The sequence below is a fragment of the Doryrhamphus excisus genome, linkage group LG18 (assembly GCF_037039965.1).
Source record: "Doryrhamphus excisus strain RoL-2023G ecotype Guam linkage group LG18, RoL_Dexc_Guam_v1.1, whole genome shotgun sequence".
Classification (NCBI taxonomy): Eukaryota; Metazoa; Chordata; class Actinopteri; order Syngnathiformes; family Syngnathidae; genus Doryrhamphus; species Doryrhamphus excisus.
In genome coordinates, this window is record NC_136374.1 from 7109726 (window position 1) to 7136829 (window position 27104).

Consider the following 27104-nt stretch of genomic DNA (forward strand, 5'->3'; position numbering starts at 1 on the left):
CTGTGTTCTTAGCTCGCTGCTGTGCTGCTTAGAACACAGCGTGCGACCCGAAATGCCTCGGAGTGAACGTGTGTGTCTTGGGGGAGTGTTGTATGTGTGTGTGTATGTGTGTGTGTGTGTGTGTGTGTGTGTGTGGACAGTTCCCTGCCTTCGCTCCAATTGTGTCGAGTGAAGGAACAAGAAAGAAAATCATCCTCACCAAGCCACCGTGCAGTGATACCCAATGGTACCCCAAATGGTAATGGACAAACTGTGTACGGATTCCATCTGGAATATCAGATTCAACGTGTGATTTGGACTTTGAAGACAAAGCTGTAAGAAAACCCATTTAGATGAAACCACATCTGCTAGTTGCATCCCAGATTTGTACATTTGTGGCAAGGACAGGCAAGGTGTGAGTGAAGAGAAGGAAAGGTGTGCTTCATTTTGGCTAATGGTCTTGCTATGGGGACTCGCCGGTTTAATGGTTATTGGATTTTGCTTTTGGTTGGCTCAGTCAGTGGCTGTCAGACTCAAGAAGCAGCAGCGGCCTTTGGAGTGACATCGCCTGAGAGGCCTTTTCTCAACGGTCAGAGCTGCAGGCACAAGAGAAGAGCCAGTCACGAAGAGTCCCAAGACACTAATGCGAGTAGAGTGACATGGAGGAAAAGTAGACATTAAAGGAGCCATGACAGCTTTGGCTATAACATTATTCTTTTTTTTTTTTTTTTTTTACCTAAAAAAAATAAACATACAGGGTCCATATCGCCCTTGGAACATCTCCATGTTCTTCCCACTTTTCAAAATATGCATTGGAAGTTAATTGGAGACTCTAAATTATCCATAGGTGTGAATGGTCTAAATGTGCCATTCGATTGGCTGGAGACCAGTCAAGGATGTCCCCTGCCTCTCGAAGACAGCTGGGATAGGCTCCAGCACCCACGCGCTCTTGTGAGGAAAAAGTGGTAGAAAATGAATGAATGAATGAATGAAAAATAAACATACAGGGTCCATATCGCCCTTGGAACATCTCCATGTTCTTCCCACAAAATATGCATAGGAAGTTAAGTGGAGACTCTAAATTATCCATAGGTGTGAATGGTCTAAATGTGCTGATCTCATTGGTGGATTCAAGCATGTTTTAGTAATAACAAAAACATGGTGAACCAGGACTTGATGAGTTGGTCCACTTAAGCTTGAACTAGCTTCATTTTTATGGCACCGGCACACCAGCATTTCCCCATCAAAAGCCTCCTCCAGCAGAACTTGACAACTTCTAACATCACGGTTACCTGTGGTTAGTCAACTTTCATCCATTTTCCCAGCTATCCCACTATCCCAGCTGTCTTCGGGCAAGAGGCGGGGTACACCCTGGACTGGTGGCCAGCCAATCACAGGGCACATATAGACAAACAACCATTCACACTCACATTCATACCTATGGACAATTTGGAGTCGCCAATTAACCTAGCATGTTTTTGGAATGTGGGAGGAAACCGGAGTACCCGGAGAAAAACCCACGCATGCATGGGGAGAACATGCAAACTCCACACAGAGATGGCTGAGGGTGGAATTGAACTCGGGTCTCCTAACTGTGAGGCCTAACCACTCGACCGTGGAGCAGCTATCACCCATGAAACAGTGATAATTTATTCATTTTTGAAAAACCCTCGATACAGCAAAGCAGCACCGTGTCCATATATCAACCTGCATTCCCAAGTTTTCCATTGCGTTGTGAGACCATCATCTTTTTGTGCTGGCTGATTTCCGAGTACTGTATGTGTCATGCTGTGTCAGGAGTTTTTTCCGCTCGCTATAGAAGGTCAGAGAATAATCTTTCAGGCGCGCAGAGAAGGAACAGTGGAACACAACAAATCAATGACTCAATGCTTTGCTCAAGACATGTCTCTGCTTTTTGGGGGAAGTCATCATGCTGATGTTAAGCTTTATTTCATAATTGTACAGCCATCATTATTACGCTTTTCCATTCATTGGGGAACAAAAAAGTGAGTTTCCTTGCTAATGGTTTGAACACTGAAGAGCATCCACACCATTACAATTATTCCGAGCCATTTTTTGACACTGCTACCACATTTCTCAACTGATTCAAACCGTTCAAACAACAAAATCTAGCAACACATTTCAAACAATTCCCAGTTTTTTGTAATTTCAGGTTTTTTGCAAAAAACATTGACAATGGACAAAGTTCCTCAATTCTCATATTTTTTTAAATGATTCAAACCATTCTGGCACTAAATTCCGAATATTCTGAATATCCATTCATTCATTTTCATCACATCATCACAAGGGTCGCGGGGGTGCTGGAGCCTATCCCAGGTGTCTTAGGGCGAGAGGCGGGCTACACCCTGGACTGGTCGCCAGCCAATCACAGGACATATTCTGAACATTCATTCATTAATTTTCTACCGCTTTTTCCTCACAAGGGTCGCAGGGGTGCTGGAGCCTATCCCAGGGGTTTCGGGCGAGAGGCGAGGTACACCATGGACTGGTCGCCAGCCAATCACAGGACATATTCAGAACATTCATTCATTAATTTTCTACCGCTTTTTCCTCACAAGGGTCGCAGGGGTGCTGGAGCCTATCCCAGGTGTTTTTGGGTGAGAGGCGGGGTACACCCTGGACTGGTGGCCAGCCAATCACAGGACATATTCTGAACATTCATTCATTCATTTTCTACCGCTTTTTCCTCACGAGGGTCGCAGGGGTGCTGGAACCTATCCCAGGTGTTTTAGGGCGAGAGGCGGGGTACACCCTGGACTGGCGGCCAGCCAATCACAGGACATATTCTGAACATTCATTCATTCATTTTCTACCGCTTTTTCCTCACGAGGGTCGCAGGGGTGCTGGAACCTATCCCAGGTGTTTTAGGGCGAGAGGCAGGGTACACCCTGGACTGGTCGCCAGCCAATCACAGGACATATTCTGAACATTCTGACTTAACAATTTCTTACATCAGAAATCCGAACAAATCTGTTCTTGAGAATGAATACTACTTTTTCCACATTTCTCAACCCACTCCAACATCACACCACGCAATCTATAAAAATACTTTCCACATCCCAAAACTTTCCTCCAATTTTCAAAAATGTCTACTTTCGTCCCCAAAACATCATTTCAGGTTAGCTTCAGCTCTTCGGCATCTCAAACCAATTTTGACACACGCTGCCTTCCCTGGTTCGTACCAATATTCCCATGTGTCATTTCATCTGTTAAATGGGGTCCCGGTCTAAATAATCACGTCTCCGCCATCTTTATCTCATGTGTTAACATGGAAATTGAGAAAAACACCCAAAACAAGACAGCTTGAAGAGGACATCAACAACGAGCAATGGGGCTTGAAGCAGACAAAGATATAAGACCGGGAAGGGGAGAGGTCATTAGAGAAAGAAAAACCAGAAGCATTGCTGTTTAAAGCACCCCCCCCCCCACCGGACACCAGACAAATTGTCTTGTTGTCCCAAAGTCCCCCTCTTTTTTCCCAAGGATGAAGCCAGCCTCTCCCAAGCATTAAAGTGGAAAACCTAACACCACTTCAGCATTTTAATGAGATCTCTGCGCTGTGTGACACAATTCTTCTTGACGTGTACTGATGTATTTTTTTTCCTCCTCATTTTCTCTCTTCTTTATTAACTTCTTCAGTTTTGCTGAAGGGAGAAGGGTGGAATTCACACATGAAATCTGCATATCATAAATAACAAATAACATAATAAGTTAAAGTTTATTCACATACACTTATGCTGTGCTCACAATTTTAACTCTCAAAATGTCCAAAAAAATTCAAGGAAACTCCCACAAGCAACAAGACAGAAGAGCATCCATATCCATATGCCGCTTTTCCTCACTAGGGTTTGCGGGGTATGATGGAGCCTATCCCAGGTTACCTGCTGCGTGTGCATCACAAGCAATAATAATTCCATTATTTACTCTGTAGCTAGTAGTCATTTTTAATGTGTTCAAAACTGAACCTCATACACCCAAAACACCCTAATATCAAGGTGTGTTATTGTATAAATTGCCAATATTTGGAAAAAATACAATAATTTAAACCACAAGCAATTAAAAGGAGCAAATGTCAAAAACAAGCAAAAATAATTAAATGGAACAGACGATATTTTAGGTATGGACTATAGCGTCATAACGAGCGTATAAACTGAAACTGAAGACGTAAAAATAATATTGGCGGGGATATTGCATAAAATATTGCATAAAAAAGTGAGAGGGCGCACTCGCTTTTGCAAAATCACCTCTCACTTTCCGATTTCCGCGCTCTCGATCGTCCTTACTGCTCGCGCTCAGTTCAACTTTCTCCTCGCTCTCGATTCCTCATTGAGGTACATGACGTCACTGATTAAGTCTCGACTAGACGATTGCCAATCTGCGGGTTGGGACCTGGGTTCAACGGTGTGTTTTGACCAACTGTGTCATTGTGGCATAAATAGTGAAGTACACACCTGCAAGAATGCCAAGTATATCACAGTAAAAGTATCAGTGTATTTCTAATAATTACCTTTTTAAAAAGTCAACGATTCAATAAATAATAAACCCTACCTCCCCCTTGCCCTTTGATGTGCATGAATTGAAATTTTAATTGAAATTTAATTTATTTGTTTGGGGTTTTTTTTTTTGCTTTATAATTTATGTATATTTCTAATGTTTCTATTTCTTTGTCTACTGTTATTTATTTTTCTTGTTTTTGAGAGTTGTTGACCGCAATAAAAATGTAAAAGAAAAATAAAAACATTCTTCTGTTTAATGGCAGTTCTGGTGCATTACCGCCCCCTTCAGCATGGGAAGATATACTGTAGGTAGCTATCACCGATCCTCTAGTCCAGTCTTAATCAGTGACGTCATGTTGCTCAATGAAGAATCGAGCACGAGGTGAAAGTTAAACTGAAAGTGAGCGGAAAAGTCGACCGAGTGCGCAGAAAACAGAATCGAGCAAGCGCGGAAATCAGAAAGTGAGAGGTGATTTTGCAAAAGTGAGCGCCCTCTCACTTTTTTATGCATCCACAAGAATGATTTTACTCCCCCGAATATTATTTTTACCGCTTCAGTTTGAGTTGATATGCTCATTTTTATGTAGTTTGCCTGCTCTTACTTTTGATAGTACACTGACGCCGTAATGGACACAGTGACATCAGCCCATCTCCAAAATGATTAATCTGTCCATTTCCCCCCAAAATATTCCCATGCACGTGGCAACCTGCTGTTGTCACTCTCATTTTTTAAAGTGGACATCAACTGGTAGCAAAACAAATCATCATTTACACGCCACAGCTTTTCCTCTACACCCCATGCTGTTTGGCTTTAGAGACATTTACTCCACCCAGACTGCTACTTGTATTGTCATGGAAGTCCAATTGTGGAGAATGTATGCACTGGAAAACCTTGCCTTTTTGTGCAGATTTCACACAATTGCACACAATTTTTGTGGATTTTATTTCAACTTGGTGAATTTTACTTTAATTATTGATTTAAATTACTATTCTGCTCAACTTGCATGTCAACAAACTCAGGCAAGTAAGGCACTGTTGTGGGACAAAACTTGTCTGTTTTCCTTATTTTAAGCACCAGTTGGGGCACCAATGCCATTTAGAGCCCACAGCAGATTCTAAAAATATAATTTAACAAGAAAACTGAAAAAAAAAACACAATAGCTGTCTCAATAGAAAAATCAAACAGAATTTTCAAAATAAAGTCAAAATAGTAGAATGAGGATATGAGGATGATTAGTTTTCATTACCACTTAAAATAAAAAACATATTTTTCTCTATTCACTTTATGCTACTAAAATGGAATGGAATGGCCCAGGGGTGCTCACACTTTTAAAATGACCGAGTCAAAATGATCTACCCACTACAAAAATGCAAAACATCTATTTATTTTCAAATGTATTGAGGATTATTTGTACGTACAATGTATGTTGATGTACCTTACATAACCAAATGAGCTAATATTGCAAAACACACATAATTAACTATTAACATTTTTTGTAATTACCTGAGTTTACTTTGATGACTTGCACTGAATTGAATCAGCCAGGGATGCATAGTCCGGACAGTAGCTGCTGATAGCCAGGTTAGCCAGGCAAACACACTTTGAAAAAGACATTGTGAAAAAAAAGTCCACCTCCCATTCCGTATGGAAGTGATATGTTTTTGCCTTTTTACTTGGTCCAGCTCCTTCACTCATTTTAGTGACCATAAACTTTAGCGAGGGCTTAAAATCTGACGCAATTCGCCGACTAGCTTAGCACTTTGCATCGTTGTTTACGCATGAGCGGTGACCTAAAGGTCAAAATTCAGTTGTCATCTGACTGGTTGTCCTGTATGTCAATCAAGTAACGGGGATGGATGATAGGCTGACATCGCAAGTTCTGCTGCACTTAGAGACGTTGTTTGATTTGATTGGTCACCCGAAGGGCAACATTCAGTTGTCATCTGAATGGCTGCCCTGTATATCAATCAAGTGACGGCATTGATGCTAGGACGATATTTTTTTAATGTCACGCCGCGATCGACCAGCGATCGACCAGTACCACCTCCGCGATCGACCGGTAGATCGCGATCAACTTAATGAGCACCCCTGGAATGGCCTGTACATCTTGTATAATGACAATAAAGGCCATTCCATTCCATTTTAGTAGCATAAAGTGAATAGAGAAAAATATGTTTTTTATTTGAAGTGGTAATATGAGAAGCAAACAAAACAACAAATAACATTTTATTTGGGAGGAAATTTGGGTCCAGTTAGTCAAAATATTTGGAAAATTAAAAAAGCAACATCAGAAATGAAAAAAAACAGCTGTACTTGTCCAAAAATAAAGCAAAGATATTAACAGAAAAGGAGAACTTTTGGTATCTTGTAGATGAAATGTTAAAAAAAAAACATGTTACTTTATCTTAATAGTATATGGAATAAAAAAAAAATAAATAAAAAGGAAAATGTGGTTGATAATATGTGATAAAATGATGAGAATAAAGTCAAAATATTATGGAACTGAAGTCTATGGGAAGAAAATTGACAAAGATTATTTAAGAATGTTGAATGTTTAAAATGCAGTAAAAAATCGGATAAGAGAGCAAAAATCAAAGTTCGTGTTGGTTTACAAAATATGAAAGTGGCCTTTGCATCCTTTCATTTTTCAGTATGTTGTCCTCTGTGGAAATGTTTGGACACCCCAGGTTTAATCGGTTAAATCAGACAATATGTGATACATATCCTAAAAACAAAGAGACTAAATACATAGATACAAATGATAGAAAGAAAAATGTGAAGTTAAAGCAAAGGAGAAGCCATGTAAAAGGCCTGACAAAAAGATGACTATTGTGTAACTGGCACACAGGGGTATCCAGGGGAGGTGGTAGCGCTGCTTTTCTAACAGAGGGTGAATGCAGCTGCCTCCATCTCTGTCATCCGTGATGACTGATGGAAGACGAGTGAAGTGCATTCCCCCCATTCAAGATGAAAAAGTGTTCTGGGAAATGGCAGGAACACCCATCTACACCTTTCACCGGTGTATTGGAGAGCTGTCACGGCACCACAGCGAATGGCCGCCTTTCAAGTCTGACAAATGAACACAAAGTGTCTGAAAGACCTGACATGGCTCCCGCGGCCAAAAAAAAAAAAAAGAAAAAAAACACCACCTGGCAGACGTCCGACACCTCGATGTCACGAATATGCAGTCAAATTGCATCCTCAAGCTTCTAAAACAAACTGACGCCGTCACAGGTTTCAATCTAAAGGGCAGGTCGGGTCCAAACTCTCCCTCGGACTTGAGCTATGTCTATTTGTTTCCCGATCTTGTCGCCTTCTCTGCTCACCTCCTGGTGTTTGTTTGGTGTCACCATCATTTAAGTTCACGAGCTTCCATGCGGGTCGACAGCCTGTCAGTCTAGCCTCCTTTTAACACTCTGCAGCCGCATACAGTGACACGGAAGCTCCTGGCACTGTGACGTACTGAGCAAAATGAAAAAAAAAAAAAAGGGACTTTGTTATGTACACCTCTCTGCAATCATCAACATCTTGTGCTGTCAATGTGTCTATGTGGCTATTTTGCAAGCTGACACGTTGCATCCGTTGTGTTAAAGAGATAAAGACAGAAAAGGATGATGAAGGTTGTTGTCTGAAGATATCAATTCAACTGATCTGTTGGTCCCCTGCAGTGTTGGGTATCGTGTTCATTCATTCATTTTATACCGCTTTTTCCTCACGAGGGTGGCGGGGGTGCTGGAGCCTATCCCAGCTGTCTTCGGGCGAGAGGCGGGGTACACCCTGGACTGGTGGCCAGCCAATCACAGGGCACATATAGACAAACAACCATTCACACTCACATTCATACCTATGGACAATTTGGAGTCGCCAATTAACCTAGCATGTAGAAAACCCACGCATGCATGGGGGAGAACATGCAAACTCCACACAGAGATGGCCATGGGTGAAATTGAACTCGGGTATCCTAGCTGTGAGGTATGCATGCTAACCACTTGTCCACAGCGCAGCTATAATAAATGATCATAAATATAAAAAATTATGACAAGGATAAACATAAAAATTTTCATGCATCTGTAAATCTATAAATCATTCATTCATTTTCCTCACGAGGGTTGCGGGGGTGCTGGAGCCTATCCCAGCTGTCTTCAGGCGAGAGGCGGGGTACACCCTGGACTGGTGGCCAGCCAATCACAGGGCACATATAGACAAACAACCATTCACACTCACATTCATACCTATGGACAATTTGGAGTCGCTAATTAACCTAGCATGTTTTTGGAATGTGGGAGGAAACCGGAGTACCCGGAGAAAACCCACGCATGCACGGGGAGAACATGCAAACTCCACACAGAGATGGCCGAGGGTGGAATTGAACCCTGGTCTCCTAGCTGTGAGGTCTGCACGTTAACCACTCGACCACCGGGTATCGTGTTGTTAGTTTCAATGTTTTGAGGCTGAAAAATATTTTTTGGCACGGAAAATGTGTTGAAAACTGAGATTTTCTCTTATAATGTCAGAAATACTAATTTCTGGAATGAGCTTAATTTTATCATATTATAACGGTTGGAATTGGTTAATAATATGGAAGTGATAACAATTGCATTGAAAGGGAATTTGGAGTTATGGAAACTATGGAACTGCTTTAGTATGTCGTGTTGTTTTGTTGATAGCATGCTGGTAGCAAAGTTGACAAACCTTTCAAGCTTATTGCCAAAACCCTCAACAATACACGTGCGAGGCACGATTTATAACCTCGACATCTTGCTGAGTCTTTGTAGCCATGTCGTCTGGTCTGAGTTGCGTCAGTCTGCCCTGTTGTTTTGTTGGCACGGCGAGGCATGATTTAACTTTAACTTTGCAAAAACTAATCACACATTACCAGCACCATCAGGTCGTGTTCCAAGGAAGTAGCTTGAGGCGTTGTGAGTGATGCTGAGACGTGTTACTTTGTGTTCCCTGCTACAATAACAATATCGCTGTAGCTCAGTTAATAAACAGGTCAGTTATGTAAATGCTACACTGTTGTGTGATGAAACCAGACAAGGGATCCCAGGATGCAGAGGTAAGGTGCTGAAATAGTCTTTAATGGCAACTTCCACATATATGTGGGGAAACCAATAAACAACGGTGCAAGCAAAAGGAACAAAAGGCACCGTGAAAGGTAGAACCAGATGCAGCGACAGGACGTGCAGCAAGAAAACGACTAGTTGGGCTGGATGACACATAGAACAGCCAAAAGCTCAATAACATGAACAGGAGAACAGTAGAACGGGTGTGCCGAGAACAATCCAGTCAGTGCCATCCAGTCACAACGGGGGAGCTTAAGTGGGCGGCACATCCCACAGCTGGGATTGGCCAAATCTAAATAAGAAACCAAAATCATTAACCATTCATTTATTATCGCGGGGGTGCTGGAGCCTATCCCAGCTGTCTTGGGGCGAGAGGTGGGGTACACCCTGGACTGGTGGCCAGCCAATCACAGGGCACATATAGACAAACAACCATTCACACTCACATTCATACCTATGGACAATTTGGAGTCGCCAATTAACCTAGCATGTTTTTGGAATGTGGGAGGAAACCGGAGTACCCGGAGAAAACCCACGCATGCACGGGGAGAACATGCAAACTCCACACAGAGATGGCCGAGGGCGGGACTGAACCCTGGTCTCCTAGCTGTGAGGTCTGCACGCTAACCACTTGACCGCCGTGCCGCCAATCATTAACCAGTTCAACAAATAAATAAAGACCGCCAAACCCGTGTTACGGTCAAGCATGACACAGTTGCCGTTTTTTTACATTTCTTTGTTAGAGCTCAAGCGTCAAAATGACATGCATTGTTAGCTAGCTCATATTAATTACTTTTCTGGTGTTATAATGCACAGAAAAAGGAAATAAATATATGTTCAAGTTTCACATAAGGATGGGCATTTTTTTTTAAACACAGTTCCCACAATCACGTTTTAGATATCCATCCAACCATTAGCTATGCCGCTTGTCCTCATTAGGGGCACAGAGGTTAATTACGGGTAAAAATTATGGGAAATAATACTGAACTTTTAAAATGTAACTCATAAAAACTCAAAAAATGTTAACAATAACCCTTCTTTAGGCCCACCCTGTATCACATTTCATTAAAACGTAATCTTTCAATAAACGGTCTTTCTGTGGTTAGTGGAAATGTTTTATTTTTTCTTGTGAATTTATTATTGCTTTTTAACCAACCAATTCATTTTTTCAGATTACTCAATTAATCCAAAACATTGTAGAATACTCGAATATTCGATAGCTGCAACCCCAAATGTTTCATTCAGTTTTTCTATTTAATGTATCAGAGCAGTTTATGTCCCTCGTGTGTTCAGTGAACAAGGTGAGTGACTCAAGTGTAATTTAAACACAAGTTCCCACTTGCACCAAAATTTGACTGACAATGTGTCGTTGGAAAAGAACTCCTTTGTATCCTGAGGACCATATATAATAACAATTATTGAGATCAAAGGGAATTTGTTCTCTTAGTTTCCGTCTTTGCCTCTGTTCCGTTTTCCATGCCCTTATTTTGGTAACCACTTCCTTTGTTGTCCCCTTCCGTTTTCTTGCTCCTGCTCTTTTCACGCACCTGCTTCTAATTTCATTATCCCTATTTAGTTCAGGTGCGTGCTCTTTCAGTTGTGGCTTCATTGTGAATTGTCTTTGGTTTGTACTGGCTGTTGTGTTTTCCTGCTGCTGCCATTTTTGCATTAAACAACCTTTTATTTGCACTTTTGGTCCTGCTCTCTGCATCCTGGGGTCGCATCGCTAAGCCCGCAAGCGTGATCGTGACAGAATTTGTGTTTTAAATAATGGATTATTTAAAAATGGAAGAGCTTAAAGTTTTCATGTTGGAAATGTTGGAATTGATTGAGACACGTAGAAAAAAAATGTATATTCGATATCAATATAAATGTTGATGCAAAACGACATCAAAGAAGAACAGAATCAGTGTTGGAAGGCTCTCACTGATCAACCTTACTGAACCAAAATTCAGGAGTCACCATCCAGAAAATAGTAGAAATGCTCCACTCTCCAGCAACGCAGCAGTGGACTTGATTAAAAACAATGAAATGGAAGAACAGCGAGAGCTTGGTGATTGGTTGAAGATCAAATGTTATTTCCAAAAGCCAATTAAATAAGAGTGCAACAGAGCCCGGGAAGGGAAAACCAAGTGAAGAGAGAAGGGAGCTCTTTGCCGCTTTTCAGCAGTTGAAAGCAGTGTAGTGCAACTGTGGCTCTTTGAGGTCTAAAGTGTGATGGCATTGTATCGTGTAAGCAGAAACGCAGAATCACTAACACTAAATATGCTTCAGGGATTCTCTTCACTCATTATATTCTTGATACATCACAAGCATCTCTGCACTTATCATCAATAGCATTGATATCATGATCACACCTTTACTTTCTTTGCACAACAATACAGCTGCATTTCCTGCTTCAATTAAGAGAAGACAAAAGGGAATCCAACATTTTGTTCCGCATATTTGAGTCCGGGTGGCAGGAACTACTGTCAGTTCTAGTGGGTGGGACACAGACATGTTGTCCATCACCGTGGCTCAAGTGCTTGAGGTAGCCAGAAAACTCCTCAGTGGCACGGTTCCAGACGTGAATGAGATTCGCCCTGATTCCTTAAGATTCTGGATTTTGATGTGGGGAACATGGAGGAGCAGACTGGGGTGGTGGTCCCCCGTTTAGGAGGGTGTGTTCCAACTCTAGGGTATCAAAATATTGGGCTTCCCTGGGAACGCCTACTATAGACTGCTGGAGAGAAAAGTCAGACCATTGGATACAGGAGGTGAAAGGTGGTTTTCAACCTGGTCCAATTATCTTGCTGTTGCTTCCTTCCTACTCAATTTCCAGGGACTTCCTCATTATGATATATATTATAGGTTATTTGTAGGTTATCACATGGATTGTGTGGTATCAGGCCCGGACAAAGTCTCGGGCTGATACTGACACTTGGGGGGCATGATACCGGGCCTGATACCAGACAAACCATGTGATGATCTTATCACATACTATTTAATCATGAGCTTATTATCACGTACTATTTAATCAAAAGACCATTTTGTTTCCAGAAAATGTTCAGTTTATTACATGTATTATATCTAAACAGTGTAAACACAATAATTGCAAAAATATTTCAACATAATATTTTATCAACAGTCTTAACTTATCAATGTCTGACAATTTTTCCATCATGTAACGTGCCAGAGAGTTTGAATTTTGATTTAAGAGAATCGGGCTCGTATTCATCCCCATTTTCTTTTCTGATTGATAAAATAAACATAGACACATATTTGTCTAACTCTAAGGCGGGGGAATACTTTCTACCAGTCTTTGTTCGTTCTTGCAGTTGATGAGCCATTCAGAAAAAAGCTTGAGGTCGCCGTTGGTTTTCCGACTTGTATTTGCATTTATAGTTTTTTCGATCATTTCAAGAGTGTCCTCCTCATTAATGGTGATAAAACGTTCCATTTCTAATATTCTGTTTGCTATTTTCCCTATTTGTCTTTCGCCGGGAGTGTCAACCGCTGACATGTTGACAGAGCACAGACGGCAGCAAAACAAACGCTGTGTGTTCACGCTTGTGCGCTGTTCTCTGATTGGTTGTTTCACGGGCACGATACCAGAGCAGCGCGCTCTGAGTGGACAGCTACGGGGGCTGATACTGGACATGGTTAAACTCTATATTTTATCAGTATCACTGCCCTGGGCTTTGACACAGTATCATTTCGGCCTTTTCCCGTATCATTCATGGGCGCTTTCTAGGGTACAGGGCCAATTAATACTGTAGTATGTGATAATACACGATATCCTTCAAGGCTTAAAGCCTGCCAGCACTCCTCCCACGACTGCTGTGTCTTATGTACACACAAACAAGACATGGTATCTTTTAATCTATCTATTAAGCCAAGATGGGGTGGCAATGACAGGCCCCTAGCTAGACTGATAAAGTGACCGTTTCACAGACGAGCAAGCATTTTTCTGGCCACGGCGGAGAGCAGATAATAGCCCAGCGAGCACTGAGATGATGACTGCGATAATGTCTCTAACTGAGAGCCACAAAGCATATCCCATCTCTTTCCTTAAATGTCAGCCCTCACCCAGCCCTTTCCCTCTTGTATCACCGTGACAAAAAGGTTCAGAGGAAAGGTTAGCGACACAGAGGACTGCTTAGAATGGTTAACTGTGCCGAGATGGAGGATGCATGTTCAAAAAGATATAGGGAGAGGGTGTGCATGTTTGTGGTAGCAAGCAGAAACCCTTACTCAGACGCTCCAGAGATTACAATTACTCTTCTGTTTTTCCTTCCCATGTCTTTCTTTATGTGTCTTTTCTGTCGCCATCCTCCATCTTTGAGTGTTTAGTTACCTAAGGGCTGAAGAGCAGCAGAGTGACAGGGGGTGCGACACCTCGATGCTGACGCTGCATGTCGTTGACAAAAGAGTCACAGTGATGCCCGATATCAGCTAGCAGACGCCTGCAGTAGTGCTCAGCACTTTTCATCCTCGACAACAGATGTTTGTGTGGCTATAAAGCGGCCATTGTGTAGATGACCGCGGGGGCATGTCGCCATCAGTCAGGTTGCAGCATAATACCCTGTAGTTCCTGTTGACTGAATCATTGCGGATGCTTCTCTGAAGCTGCATAAAACATTATTATAAACAATTTATTCTACTAGTCAAAAGCTCTACGTGACAGGTTGAGTTTGAGTTACCTTCTTGGGCTTTGGTTTCCGTTTTGGACACTTAGTTTGTATTGGACTTCCTGTTTTGCCTCGTCTGCCTTCGTTGCCATAGCCACCCACACCTGTCCCAAATTTGTCCTCTCTATTTAGTTCAGGTGTGCGCTTCTCCCTTTGTGGGATCATTGTTTGTTTGTCCTTCTGCTGCTATTATTGCTAAAATAAATATTATTTACCTGCATTTGGTCCTGCTTTCTGCATCCTGGGGTCGAACTTTAAAGCTCTCGAGACCGACCGTGACACAGAATATAGTGCTTAACTGTGGTCGCAAAAACACAGCAGGTCGGAGTCTGGGCCACGTTTGTGGGCGTCCCATCCTTCCATAAGTTGCATTGTTAAGCACATTAGGCATTGCTAGCTGAGTTTCAGTATCCAGCATGTACTTATATGCAAACTTCATCTGCTGAGGGCTACATGGAGAAAAAACAAGAAGACACAGAGGCTATTTTGATATAGGTAATTACCAAATGAGGCTACTGTAATTTCCGGTGTATCCGCTTTATCGTTGATTGCATGTATTTTTCTTTACTTCAGATACTGCTTCATCATGATTGTTAAAATTGCCGCTTCAATTTGTTGACTTAAACCAACAAAAAAAATGACCCAAGTCATTCAAACAGAGGGATGCCGAAATCAGACTGGAATAAAAGACTACTTACAGTGTCAGTCTACATGTCAAACTTGATCAAAATGTAACCATTCATTAATCGCAGGGGTGCTGGAGCCTATCCCAGCTGTCTTCATGTGAGAGGTGGGGTACACCCTGGATTGGTGGCCAGCCAATCACAGGGCACATATAGACAAACAACCATTCACACTCACATTCATACCACAATTTGGAGTCGCCAATTAACCTAGCATGTTTTTGGAATGTGGGAGGAAACCGGAGTACCCGGAGAAAACCCACGCATGCACAGCAAGAACATGCAAAATCCACACAGAGATGGCCGAGGGTGGAATCGAACTCATGTCGCCTAGCTGTGAGGCCTACGCGCTAACCACTTGGTTGCTGTGCAGCCTGAAATGTAACCATGCCACTGTAGAAGGTTTGTGAACCAATGTTCATTTTGAACTTAAGGAGCCTCCTCATATCCACCCAGGAAATCATCTCCTGCCTATCCCGGACTGCGGTCACTGTCGACGCTGGTTTGTTTTGTCACATCATGCAACTTACTGCAGTGTTTTTCAACCTTTTTTGAGCCACGGCACGTTTTTTATATTGGAAAAATCGTGTGGCACAACACTGACCAAAAATGTTACAAAATGTCACCACGACCTCACACGTGCATCAATAAGTCTATCGGAGGAACAAGGTAGGTGTTGCCACACGGACCAATATTACATTGCTCTGCCAGTCTTTACACCACAGACACTCCACAGTAGCCACGTTTTTACATCACCACTTTTTCTCTTTCCGAATGACCTTTCGGGAAACAATGGTATCCATGGAAAGGAATATTCCAATCTCTTGTCTACATGCGCCGTGAAAATCAGCCAGAATAGTCAATAGGGCATGCCCAGTAAAACGTAAACATAAACATCACGTGATACCGGCTTCCCCAAGTTTTTCTTTCACTTGTTGGAATAACTCCGTATTGACAGTTTTTCGTCTGTCCAGTCTTGAAATTTAGTTTGAATCAAAAACAAACTTTGCTTAGTCCAGTGCCGATTGCTGGCCTCCATTTTTAAAAGTGAAGAACGTCTGGATCTGCGTGTTACGTCATATCTGAGCATGCGCTGAAAGAATGCACCCGGGATAAATTTAAACAGGAAAAGATCAAATTCCATCTTGCTAATATTTTATAATTAAACTCGGGACATGTTTTATATAGATATATATTTTCTTTTTTAATAAAACTGCACTTGTGAATAAAGTATAGAAGGGTTTAGATTCTGTTTCACAGATGGCGGTAATGTACACGAAAGCTGCTTGCCAACCGCCAATAAACAACAGAAGAAGAAAAACGCCATGAAGAAGAAGGCACCCTGACAACTTTCCGTTTGAGCGGGTACAAGATCCCTCAATCGGATTGGTTAAAGGAATATTCCATCCCTGTTCAATTCTTTCCGTTTGACCAAATAAACCAAATGCAATTGGAATATTTGGGTCCATATATTCATGGCTATTGACATAATATTTGCAAATGATGATTAATAAATGTTAACTATAAAAAGTGATATTGGATAATTCCTCACGGCACACCTGACGGTTTCTCAAGGTACACTAGTGTGCCGCAGCACAGTGGTTGAAAATCACTGACTTACTGGGTCGAGTGGTTGTGTTTTGTTGGTCTTTTTTTACCTGCCTGCGTCTACCCTTTCCACTATTTACAGTACATGACGTTCTCCAGCCAAGAGAAGACTTTATTCCAGTGTGATTTAAGCTTGCAAACTTTTCTAGCACTGTCTGTAACACAAGTGCTAACATGCTGCATCGACACTGCCAGTTGTCCCAGATTTCACATTTTTCTCATATTTCTCTTTTTGACCTAACTGGAACAAAAATGGCACATTTGATATTAAATTTGACTCAATACAAAATTCAGAACTTCTTCAACCTCTTCTAGTGTTTGAAAGAATGTTGCATATACGTACAGTATCGTATGTGTACTGTGATTGACTGGTTTTCAGTCCATGGTGTCCCCTAATGAGGACAAGCAGTATAGAAAATGGATGGATTTTGTACGTTATCGTTCCTTTCCCAGAGCTTTTCCAAACCTCCTGGCTAAGAGGCTTATTAACAGAAAAGAGTTAGCAGGCAGGAGGTAAAGAGAGTAACACCACCCAATGATGATGCCCAGCAGGAGCCAAGCACATTCATCTCCGGTTCCACATCATCTGACAGCCATTCAACATAAAGCAGCTAACTCGCATTCGCTCGCAGCCGCTATCATGACAGCATGGGGTCAAACTGAGAAAGAGGGGCGGGAAAATGAATTTGTATTTAAGTACTTGCTGAAACAGAACACAAACAAACATAAACTCGTCATTTCTTAGCAAACGTTTCACCACAGCTTTTTGTGATGGGAGTCATGGCGGCTGCATTTACCCCAGTTATTCGGGTAAGGAAAAAATTAATGAAAAATTATAAAAACAAATACAACAAAGGGCGGCACGGCGGTCTAGTGGTTAGCGCGCTAGGAGACCAGGGTTCAATTCCACCTTCGGCCATCTCTGTGTGGAGTTTGCATGTTCTCCCCGTGCATGCGTGGGTTTTCTCCGGGTACTCCGGTTTCCTCCCACATTCCAAAAACATGCTAGGTTAATTGGCCACTCCAAATTGTCCATAGGTATGAATGTGAGTGTGAATGGTGGTTTGTCTATATGTGCCCTGTGATTGGCTGGCCACCAGTCCAGGGTGTACCCCGCCTCTCGCCCGCGACCCTCGTGAGGAAAAAGCGGTAGAAAATGAATGAATGAATACAACAAAACAAAAAGCCTCTTCAGTCATGGCCATAAGAGGGATAAGCCCTTTTGCTAAAAAAAAAAAAAAAAAAAAAAGGGGGGGGGATCCAAAATAAGTAAGACGCAGCATAAAAGCTGTTTTGGCGGTATAGGAATGATACTTTTACCGTTACTAATGGTTAAGTGTTAGTTTTTCAAACTTGCCAAAGTTTAATGAAATTATTCATCACATATGTCGCTTTGCTTGCTTTCCACATTTGCCTATTTAAGTGCTTGTGGTAGAGGTAGACAGATCCAAATGTCGATATTTTGAGTATCAATACTAGCCTGATGAGATTAATAGTTGTCAGTTGTCTTGTACTTATTTTTTTAACTAAAACTTATTTTCGTTGTGCTGTTCAAATAAAACCATGTACCTTTCAGTCCACCCTGGATGGGACAATAAACCTTATGATCAAGGGTCTGCGATAAATGTTGCACTGTTTGTGTGCATAGGCCTGTCACAACAATGGATATTTATTTATTTTTTGAATGAAAAAAAAATGCATCAGCTCTCAATAAACTGACATACGCTGTATAAGTGTATGCACGTCATTGATTGTGGCTTTTGATCCGCAGAGTAAATATTAAATTAAAGCCTGCTTTAATTCACTATACTGCATCCTGTACACACATGTACTACGTTGCACATAACATGACTGACGTCACTTCACAGGCAATTACATTGCTAATGTGGTGTTGTCCGTACGGCCAGCGACTGTCTTCATACATTTTGCTGGTGTCAGGATTGGGCAAAATTTTTCGGACTCCGACAATTTTTTTCTTGTTACTTTAGGTTTTTTTTGTTTAATTTTTGCACTTTTCTTATTTTTTCCCGACCGTGTGCTGTTCACAGAACAATAAAAAATGTGGTCCACAAATGGCTCACAGGCCGCACTTTGGACATCACTGGTTTATATATTTCACAGACATGGCGGTACTCTTAACAAATGAATGAATCCATACTGTGTTTTCGCAACACCATCAGGCAGGTTTCCACAGCGGACTTGTGGAGGCACAGTCCAGCCGCGACCGTCTTGTGACCGCGTGTTGATGAGTAAATGCATGACGAAAGAAACACTTCACGCACCAACTGGCGCCAGTCCAGTGGACTCCTAGCATCATTGGCGCACCTTGGAGCACGCCATTACATTCCAGTGGATTCCAGTAGGCGGATTGTTTGCGACATTTGGTTCCACTTGGTGGACACTTTCATCAAGCAATTGGTGCAACAAAGATTTTAAACATTTTGAAGCCCGCCTCTCACCCGAAGACAGCTGGGATAGGCTCCAGCACAGCCCGCGACCCTCGTGAGGATAAGCGGTACAAAATGAATTAATGAATGAAATTTTCTTGTCTCCAAACTCAATTTTTGTCGCCATTACGGGCCACCACAAGCCAATTGGGAGGCAGTTTGAGCCACTGCACACCACTGGGCACCTAATTGGCGACACTAGCCGCCACAGCAAATTGCAGAGAATATAGTCATCTTTCCTGCATTGCTGCAGTATAGAACTGATAACATGGCTTGTTAGCTCTATGTCAGTCACCTGCACAAGCTAGCTTGTTGTTGATAAGTTGATGAGACTTGTAGATTTATAGATGATAGATATAGATTATAGATGATTTATAGATTGGGGTGCACGGTGATCGAGTGTTTAGCGTGCAGACCTCACAGCTAGGAGACCAGGGTTCAATTCCACCCTCGGCCATCTCTGTGTGGAGTTTGCATGTTCTCCCCGTGCATGCGTGGGTTTTCTCCGGGTACTCCGGTTTCCTCCCGCATTCCAAAAACATGCTAGGTTAATTGGCGACTCCAAATTGTCCATAGGTATGAATGTGAGTGTGAATGGTTGTTTGTCTATATGTGCCCTGTGATTGGCTGGCCACCAGTCCAGGGTGTACCCCGCCTCTCGCCGGTAACAGCTGGGATAGACTCCAGCAAATTTTCAATTTTGTTCACCTTAGGACAGAGTATATATCTAAGAGTATAAGCGTACACAGCTGTGTTTATTGACATTGAGCGATTACCATGACAACACAAACACAAGCCAGCACACCCAGGACCAGCGTTGTGTACTTTTTGCAGGTTAATGCAAAAAGACTTTGCTAGTTACTGACTAGCTATCTAGCGCTGTGTCGTTTTATCAACAGACAGACACATGAATTTCAACACCACAAGGAGCTGCCATGGGTCCAGAGTGCAATCAAAGGTCCATCCACTCTTTGGACGTGTAGAAACAATTTTTCCAGCCCGAGAAGATGAATCAAGACTTGACAACCGTCAGATTATCTCTTATCTTCCTGCACAGGCTTCTATTTTCAATTTGTCATTTTGGCCACACACGCAAAGACTTACACTGCTTATCAGAGACAGTTAAACAAACATGCCGTACTTCAAAATCACATTACATACTCACGCTGAAGCGCCACGCTCTGGCTAAATAAAACTTAATGAGAAACGGCTTCAATCATTACCGTATTTGGTGAGAGTTCCTACGGATTTCTAAATTCCATACTTTTTCCACAATAGATGTGTGTCATAATAAAGGCAGTAATTAATCAACAACTATTTTGGTATTTGATGTATTGCTTAAAATCCTGTGATTTCTACCTCTCGCAAGTGAATTATTTTTTTTTATTTCCTTAGTGATCCATGAAAGTAGACCTATTATTCTTGTGATTTTCGGATTACCACAAAACTTTTTAGATTTTCCAGAATCTGCACCTATTCCAGCTGTATTTCCTTTGATTTGTGCTTTCTGCCAAAACAGTCTGTCTTACTTTATTCCACCCACAGCCCGCCTCCGGACAGGCCCACTCTACTGTGATTGGTCACACCCCCAAGGTGCTTCCTAACTATGAACCATATAAGGAAGTCCGTCCCTCTGTGACATCACAAAGGGACAATTTTACCACGCCTTTTGAAACCGAGAATTTTGAGCCATCCCAAACTTCTTTCCAAACCTCATTATCTGAAGCTCTGGCATCATTTAACTCGAGAATACAACATTCTAACTACACTTATAGGTCAGAAAAGTGAAAAAGCATAATAGCTCCCTTTTAAGCATATTATCATGTTCCTTTTCTGTCTTCCTGGAGTGATGAGTCACGCCTGTTGCCAGCAATTCCTCACGTTTATTAAGCCTTCTCTACTGATTTTTATCAACAGTCACAATAGAAGTGTTTTAACACATTGATTAGTTCCAGTTCCAGTACAACTCTTCACATCCTTTTAGCTGCCATAGTTCATTCATAACACAGGAAGCTAACAAGGCAAATAGTTGACCGGTATCATGGTTTCTCACTGAGCTGACTAAGACAACACTGGTCTTAGCACTTCCATGGAAGATGCATAGCACATGCTTGGCACACACAGAAGCATAAACCAGCTGGCGCTAAAAGACCCGCATGTGACTCCAGAGCCGCACATTGCAGACCCCTGGTGGAGGGCCTAACCAAACTCAATTAATCAATTAATAGACTAAGAAAATAACGGTTGTCATGTATATAAATTATGGAATTAATGGTTTGCTGTTGGCTGCACGGCGGTCAAGTGGTTAGCACCCAGGCCACACAGCTAAGGGACCGGAGTTTAATTCCACCCTCAGCCATCTCTCTGTGGAGTTTGCATGTTCTCCCCGTGCATGCGTGGGTTTTCTCCGGGTACTCCGGTTTCCTCCCACATTCCAAAAACATGCTAGGTTAATTGGCGACTCCAAATTATCCATAGGTATGAATGTGAGTGTGAATGGTTGTTTGTCTATATGTGCCCTGTGATTGGCTGGCCACCAGTCCAGGGTGTACCCCGGGTTGGAGGAGTTGGTTGGAGGAGCTGAGAGAGGGCTGGCAATTCAACTTCTCAATCTTCCCAAATGTTCTCCAGGATATGTCGCTTACTGTATGCTCTCATAGAAACATCTTCGCTGCCCTCGCCTGAGAAAAACTAATCAATCAATTTCTTTTTTTACACTATTCATAATTTTGCCTTTTAAAAAACAGAATGGTGGTAAATCAAATTCCATTCCAACACCGTATATGTATCTCCAACTTGCAATGATGTCTCTCCTAATTTTGCACTCTCTCAACGAAGCACATGTGAAGTGCATTCACAGATTTCGGAACATCGTTATCAGATCCTTACAAGTTCATAACAGCAATACAGTGTAAGCGAGGCTGATGTTGCAAAAGCTTAACATGACAATAACACAGCCATGAACTACACAAAAACTTCATTACATCTTTTCATCATTTCACAGCTCTAATGCTACGTTCACACCGACGCCGAATCGATGACGAATTAAATCGGCGAGCAAAGCGGCGGCAAAGCGTAACAAAGCTTAATGAAAGCGTAAAGACCGTAATACAGCGTAAGAAAGGTTTGAGCAATTCAGGACATCTGGCAAGAGCGCCAAAAATTTTTAAACTTTAAAAATTTGAGGCGATCTGTCACAAATTGCGTAAAGCGGGGAGAGCGTATTAAAGCTTATCAAAGCGTCACAAAGCTTATCAAAGTTTTGCTCAAAGCGTAGGAAAACTTAACAGAGCTTGGTTCAAAGGATCAATGGATCTGCTGCATCTTTATATATGCTCTGGATCAGAGGCGGGATGCAGTCGGGATCTCAAAATTTTCCATTGCGTAACAGAGCTTAACAGAGCCTATCAATGCACAAGAGAGCTTGATAATCGTATCAGAGTGTTATTTAAAGCGTGATAAGCGCACCAAAGCTTATCAATGAGTATTAAAGCGTATCAAAGCGTGATTTAAAGCGTAACAAATCCTGATCAATCGGCATCAAAGCGTGAGTAGCCGTAGCGATTCGGGAAATAATTTGTCGCCTAAAGCGGGAACGTATTTCGTATCAGAGCGTATCAGAGCTTATCAGAGCTTATCAGAGCTTATCAGAGCTTATCAGAGCTTATCAGAGCTTATCCGAGCATAAACATATCTGAGGAGATCGTGAGATTTTTTGAAAAATGACGCCGAATTCGTCGCCGATTCAAAGCGCGACATTCGGCGTCGGTGTGAGCGTAGCATAATATTTTCCAAAGAAAAAAAAACCTTTGCACTGCAAATGACCTGCGACCACAGTCTGGACACCACCGATGTAAATCAAATTGATTCAAATTGAATATTACACTTAGTTGGCAATCTGATGGAAATAATTCATTAATTTAAAAAATACCTTATCATATCATATTATTGATCCTCCATGAATGACATGTAGTATCCTGCTTCCATCCCTCCATCATTGTTGCGTCCTTGGGCAATACACTACACCCAACATCCTTCCAGTGCTGGTGTATAAATGTAATAAATATACACTGGTGTATAAATGTGAATGTTTGGTGGTGGATGGAGAGGGCATTGCTGTGCATTGCCAGCCACGTTTCTACACGTCAGTCTTACCCCAGGGCAGCTGTGACTACAGATGCAGATTACCACCACTTCAATAAATAATGGCTTCACTCTGAAGCGCTTTGGGTACCTGGTAAAAACAAAAAGTTGATTTCCACTGTTGGATCTTACTGGTGCTCTAAATAGAGTTTCAAAATGTCAATTCTTGCAATGTTTTACTCGTTTACAATCTTGATTAGGAGTGTACACACGCCGCCGCTTGTCAGGGAACCCTGCTTATTACTGTGTCTCCCCTTACATGTGACACAGGTCACTCCTCTGACACAAATCCACCATTTTTGCATGACATGTCCTAAATATCCAGGAAATCTGAGGATAACAAGGCATGACCAAGGAATTAGCGTATCTGAATGATGGTAGTAAAGATACCCTGCTCCAGTGATGCATAGTGCTAATGGTTTCATTTTATTACAATATGGATCAAGTTACAATGCAATACATTACATAATTCAATTCACAAAAGGACTAGGAAGAAGTAACCCTCCCATCTGTTACTATTACAATACATTACATTTAATCACTTCCTGCATTCCAGATGTGATCATTTTAATACATAATGTAACCATATAGTGAAGTAATGGTGATTTTTCACAACCATAATAAACGATTAGTTCATTCATTTTCTACTGCTTATCCTCACAAGGGTCGTGAGGGGTGCTGGAGCCTATCCCAGCTGTATTCGGGCAAGAGGCAAGGTACACCCTGGACTGGTGGCCAACCAATCACAGGGCACATATAGACAAACAACCATTCACACTCACATTCATACCTATGGACAATTTGGAGTTGCCAATTAACCTAGCATGTAGAAAACCCACACATGCACGGGGGAGAACATGCAAACTCTACACAGAGATGGCCAAGGGTGGAACTGAACTCGGGTCTCCTAGCTGTGAGGTCTGCGTGCTAACCACTTGTCCGCCGTGCAGCTATAATAAATGATCATAAATATAAAAAGGAATAATGACAAGGATAAACATAAGGATAAACATAACATGACCCGTTCAAGACCCTTCTTCCTTGAATTTTGCAAACATCAACATAGCTCATCCTAGTTCCTTACTCAATCCGTTCCATAGTTTGATTCCACATACTGAAATGCTGTGGCTTTTTAACCTTGTTCTCGCATAGAAGTTTAAGTTCATATTTCTCCTCTCTTGCAGAAAAGTATTATTTGACATTTTTAGTAATGGTTTATTGTTAGCTGTATACATTTAGCTGTTTGAAAATTAACTAGGATTAATTAATTAATCAGAAATTTTTAATATTTGTAATTTTAGAAATAAAGAATTTGTATGTTCTCTATTGGCGGTTCCCTATATGGATCATACTCACTGATCTTTTTTGCAGTACATTTAGCGAGTGAAGATTGCTTTTATAGTTATTACCCCATATCCATCCATTTTCTGTACCGCTTATCCTCCCATATCTCCCCACAATAAGTTAGATATGGTTGAACCAGAGATTGTGAGAACAAAGATTGTGAAGTGATTTTTGTTCGAGAATAAATTTTGTTTTATTCAATATTGAAATATTTCTCGCCACCTTATGTTGTATATTTTTAATGAGATGTCCAGCTAATTTTTTCAGTCATAATGGAAAAAAGAACATAAAATAAATATTTGAATTTGGCCATTAAACCGGGTTCTATATGTAGTTTCTGTAAGATTCCAATCGCTTTTAACATTTTCTTGAGTAAAATTGTTGCATTTGTACATTATCTGAACAAACACAGGGCAGAAACCTAAGCTGTGGACAAGCCCTCCTCTCGTCTTAAGTGCCTACCATCCGAGTGCACTCACTGAGTACTCTCAGATAGCCGAGGGCGCCTGCCATTTGGTGTTTATCAGTATTTCACCAATAATATAGTGTTGTTGAAACATTTATTATACACCATGACACAGTCAGTGTAATGTCTTCAATTTACGTGTAAAGTCATTCTTGCTAATCCCACAATAAAATACACCGAAATGTCACACGCAGAGGGTGCTTGTCACTGCCATCCATCCATAGAGGAAAAGTCAGTGTTTTTGTTTGTCAGCAGCACCAGCTGGAGATCAAGTTGCATTAAAGATATTTTCATACTGAATGGGTGGATTTGGCTGCCAAGATGAAGGATTACATATCCAAGCTCACCAGGAGGTGATCAGAAATTTACAAGACCACAATTTTTTTTTTTCATGAATAAATTGGAAGATGTATTTGAAAGCAGTTTTTAATGAAAGTGATTTTTTTTTGTTATCTGTTTAACAAGCAACCCGTATTTAGCAACAATAACAACAAATCCGAACGAGTCGACCCCTCGCCAACCAAGGGTAGTATTAGTATCAGGTTGATACTAGTGTGATCAGTTGGATATTCTGTGATTTTGATATTGTCTTGTTGATATTATTACATTGTTGGTATTGTTATATTTATAGATACATGTAAATAAATGTAATGTAAATGTAAATAAATGTAAATAAATGTACATTTTATTTATAGATAAATGTAATTTTACACTTTATTTTGCTCCAACAATTGTATATAACCAAAAAGAGCAATTGCCTTATGCTCTTGATATTGTTACATTGCCTTAAATTGTTATATTTTGAAATTGTTCACATACAAGTTAACTGTCAAAATAAATACTTTTTTACACGTTTGCGTTATACATGCGCCCTACATTATTTGAATTTAATCATGATCAAGGAGTTTTAGAATACAGGACAAGTTGTTTTAACATTTTTTTCTCACGTCCTCATTGAGTCAAATTTGATTTGTCTTATTTTAATTCCCTTCCATTTATCCAGGCTTGGGACCGACACTGGACATTTGGAGACTCAAACGCAACACGGGCAGCATGTATCCATGACACCAGCAGGGCCACAAAATCAATTGCAATAGTCCAAATAAAAGTATCGGTATCGGGAATACTGCTTTGGTATCGAACCAATGACAAATTAGGAGGTATTGGTGCAGGTAAATAGGCAAATAGATTTAAATCTATGCATTTTTCTGTGATAATGTCGAAAGTATACACTGTTACAAAACACAACCAGGCACGAAAAGAGATGAAACTTACCGGGATGACACTCGGTACGGAGAAGGATGGACGGCACGACCAGGAAGAAAATCCAGCAGCGACACGCTTGCAGGAACGTCCACATGATAGAAATAAGTGTTGTTGTTCCTTCCTTTTGGCGTTCAAACCGGCGACAGGGTAGAAGTGAACGCGGATGCGAAGAAATGCTCTTTGAAGTCCAGTGTTTGCGTCGGATGTTCCTTTAATAGGAGGACGGCCAGCAGGGCTGAGCATGTATGTGACACCTGAGGAGAAGATCTTCGTCCTGCAGTCACAGGGAAGAAAGTCGATGCTTGCTTTGTGGAGAAAAGGCTCTACAAGGTTCCTCCATGCGTGCAGGAAGTCTGTCAGACTTTAAAACAGTCTTGATGCGAGGAAGAGCATGTGAGAGAGAGAGAGAGAGAGAGAGAGAGGATGGAGAGAGGAGAGGATAAAGCAGAGCCATTCCTCTGGATCCTAGCGCCTGGGAGAACACACACACGTCATTGCTATTACAACACTTACAACACAATAAGTCTGGATCCATCCACTATGGAAGCAGTTTTTGTGTGAAAGAACATCTGCATGCATTGCTAAAGTTAATTGCACTCAGTTAAGAGGACATTTGTGCCAAGTCCAATCAAGTGCCATCGAAATCCAATCAATCTGATGACATTTTTAATGATATTCTGTAGCACTCCTGTAGATGGCAGCGATGCATATTACAAACAGGTACTAATCATATCTGTCAACGTTGGATCAAATATTCAATTTAGATCTTCCACAAGGATTTGTTTGTAGTGTTGGTGTAGATACCCAGCTATCTTGTGTTGGGCACAGGGGCATATTTAGTCATCCATTCTTTCAGATTCTGCCCCTATTCCAGCTGTTTTTTCATGGATTTCCAAAACGGTCTGTTTTAATTT

General features: G+C 41.4%; 1 protein-coding gene across 1 annotated transcript in view; it reads right to left on the reverse strand.

Moving 5' to 3' along the window:
- The window catches only part of LOC131105890 (receptor-type tyrosine-protein phosphatase gamma-like), a 200090-nt gene extending 173521 nt beyond the window's left edge, over nucleotides 1–26569 (reverse strand). Inside the window, exon 1 of the mRNA XM_058054370.2 lies at nucleotides 26200–26569. Coding sequence (XP_057910353.2) covers nucleotides 26200–26284 — 85 coding nt within the window. The 5' untranslated portion in view covers nucleotides 26285–26569. The remainder of the gene's footprint in view (nucleotides 1–26199) is intronic.
- Between the last annotated feature and the right edge of the window lie 535 nt (nucleotides 26570–27104).